The sequence below is a fragment of the Penaeus chinensis genome, chromosome 1 (assembly GCF_019202785.1).
Source record: "Penaeus chinensis breed Huanghai No. 1 chromosome 1, ASM1920278v2, whole genome shotgun sequence".
Taxonomy (NCBI): Eukaryota; Metazoa; Arthropoda; class Malacostraca; order Decapoda; family Penaeidae; genus Penaeus; species Penaeus chinensis.
Genome location: NC_061819.1, coordinates 23419983 through 23422482, shown reverse-complemented (window position 1 = coordinate 23422482; position 2500 = coordinate 23419983). Strand labels below are relative to the sequence as shown.

General features: G+C 32.7%; 1 protein-coding gene across 4 annotated transcripts in view; it reads left to right on the top strand.

Moving 5' to 3' along the window:
- The window catches only part of LOC125025416 (thiamin pyrophosphokinase 1-like), a 5505-nt gene that overhangs the window by 869 nt on the left and 2136 nt on the right, over positions 1–2500 (top strand). For 2 of the 4 annotated variants that reach the window (XM_047613437.1, XM_047613427.1), the window contains exons 2-4: positions 82–225; positions 428–631; positions 2187–2267. In XM_047613437.1, coding sequence (XP_047469393.1) covers positions 172–225; positions 428–631; positions 2187–2267 — 339 coding nt within the window. In that variant the 5' untranslated portion in view covers positions 82–171. Of the gene's footprint in view, positions 1–81; positions 226–359; positions 632–2186; positions 2268–2500 lie in introns of all 4 variants that reach the window. The other 2 variants (XM_047613420.1, XM_047613413.1) reach the window with 1 other exon arrangement.

Genomic DNA, 2500 nt, shown 5'->3' with positions numbered 1-2500 from the left:
CATGTTTTTGATATTTTAAACATTTTAAAATTTCACAAATGCCCACCAGTATAGTATTTAATTTCCATAATTCATCTTCAGAAATGAATGGTAGTGAAGAACAAGTCTTCTGGAAGGCTGAGAATTTTTATCGACCCCCTCCACAGCTACCATTTGCAGTGATTCTGTTGAATGAGTCTATTGACTCCTCAGATATCCAGTTTGTGCATCAGCTGTGGCAGAAAGGTAAGAAATTATACAAGAATATTTTGTTTTTATAACTCTTATTTTTATTTTATTTTTTCATGACTGAATTACTAAGACAACCTTTGTATGAATATGAAAATGTGAGCTAATATTGCTGTCATTCTTTATTTTAGCCCATGTTCGCATGTGTGTAGATGGGGGTACCAACCTGTACCATTACCTAATAAGAAATGGTCCTCAGGTGACTAACGCTACCAACTCAGATCCACCAAAGTGTCCTCTGCCAGATCTGATAACAGGAGATTTTGATTCCATAGAGTCAGAGGTGCTGAAACTTTATCAGAATGAAAATGTTACTGTTATCAACACACCTGACCAAGATGAAACAGATTTCACAAAGGCAGTCAGAGTGTTGGGGAAGTACATTTTAGAAAGAAACTTGATGGTAAGTTTTTACCCATGATATCATGGTCTTTATTTTTTATTATTATTAGTAGTAGTAGTGATAGTGACTGAAAATTACAAAATTAAGTGTACATGGTTTTCTTTGCTTTCTTTTCTTATTAAGTAACATAATAAGATTTGTGAAAATCTATATAATACTTTGTTTATGTTTTAACTGTTTCCATTACTATATTTTTGGAAGAGACTGATAATAGTAAAATTTTTGAATAGACTGAATCGAATTGGCACTCTTTTTAACTTCGAAGACTTCATTAGAAGTAGGTTTGGTATGATTTAGTATGGTGTACTTGAAAAAAAGTTATTTAGTAATTTTAAGCATTGTCAATGATTTTGTGGCCTTGAATTTAGTTTGATAATAATGTCAGACTGAAGTCCCAATCTTATGACCCAGTTAAATTGTAGCAATCTTTTTTGTGTAACATGTGCTCAGTTTTCTCATACATTAAGAATATGTTAAACTCATGACTCATAATCATTAACAAATAATGGTGTGATAAGAGCCTAATAAGAATATAAGAATATGGAGTGGATGTCTAGGTGAGTTGGAAATAAGTTACCCATTATTGTTGTGCACTGTGGCAGAAGGGGCACTGGACTCACCCAGCAGTCCAAAGAAGATTGGTCTCTCCAAGTAAGCCTGTGTGGAAATAGCCCTTTAATCCCCAGCCTGCTCTCTAGCAATCTTATTTTTCTATACCCAAAAGATGTGTTGGTTGAGCTCTGGGCCTCCTTCACTTGGGGTTCTTTGTCTCAGAGATTAATGTGTGGAAAAGATAACCGTTAGGAATATGTATCACATCTCCATCAACCATGCAAACCTGCTGCTTGAAGTGAAGATACGTGAAGATAATTTCTTAATGAAGAAAGTCCACGTTTTGGGGGAAGTGTTGCTACCTAAGGCTCAACAAGTTTACATTTTACATTTTGCTGAGATTACAGTTCAGATGTCGAAAGACACATCCTCACATGAAATACACAGGAAGGCATGGACATGTATTGTACCTCTAGTACACTTTACAGTAATTAATAGGAATCTTTGTTAGAATTCACGAACCAGAAGTTTTGTAAGTTACGAATGTAGATTGAAGAACTTTCTTAGAATGTAACTAAAAAGCTTTTTAAGAGTAATCATAAATTATTTTGAGATGTATGTCAGTGGCAGCATCTGTTATATGACCACTTCATATGATCCTCATCTTGTTATCTTTAAGGAGTTACAGGATATAGCAAGTACTGTATCACATCAAAAGATTCTATTTCCTGTCTGCAGGTTTATTATGGTAATGGTGAGTGTGACATGAATGTAAATTTTAGTAAGAATGTGGTGTGTAGGAAGTTCAGGGTAAGATGAAGTATAAAAAAGAAACGGAGAAGAATAAAGAAATTTTGTGTTTAATTAAAGTAAATTTAACCACTTTGAGATAATGTTTTATTGAAGGTTATGTAAAAAAAAATATATATAAATTAACATCATATGTGTGCACTAGGAACTGTAAGAAATGAAGCTTGTAATTATTTTTCCTTCTTATTCACAGGTTGATCAAGTGTTGGTTATTGCAGGGGTTCATAGTGAGAGATTTGATCACATTATGGCCAATTTGGCCACACTTTTTAAGGTATGCATTTAGCTTGTTAGAAAAAAGTATAGGGAGGTTTTGTGTTATTTTTGGCCTTGATTTTTGGTTCTCTATTTAAATACAAAAACAATCAAAAGTCATAGAATAGGCTATAGGTATTCATTATTAACATTATTTACTAAAGTTGTGTTTAGACATGGTATTGAATTATTTTTCCTATTGTTTTCAAAATATTAATAATTTTTTGCTAGTTTAAAATATGTATTATTTCA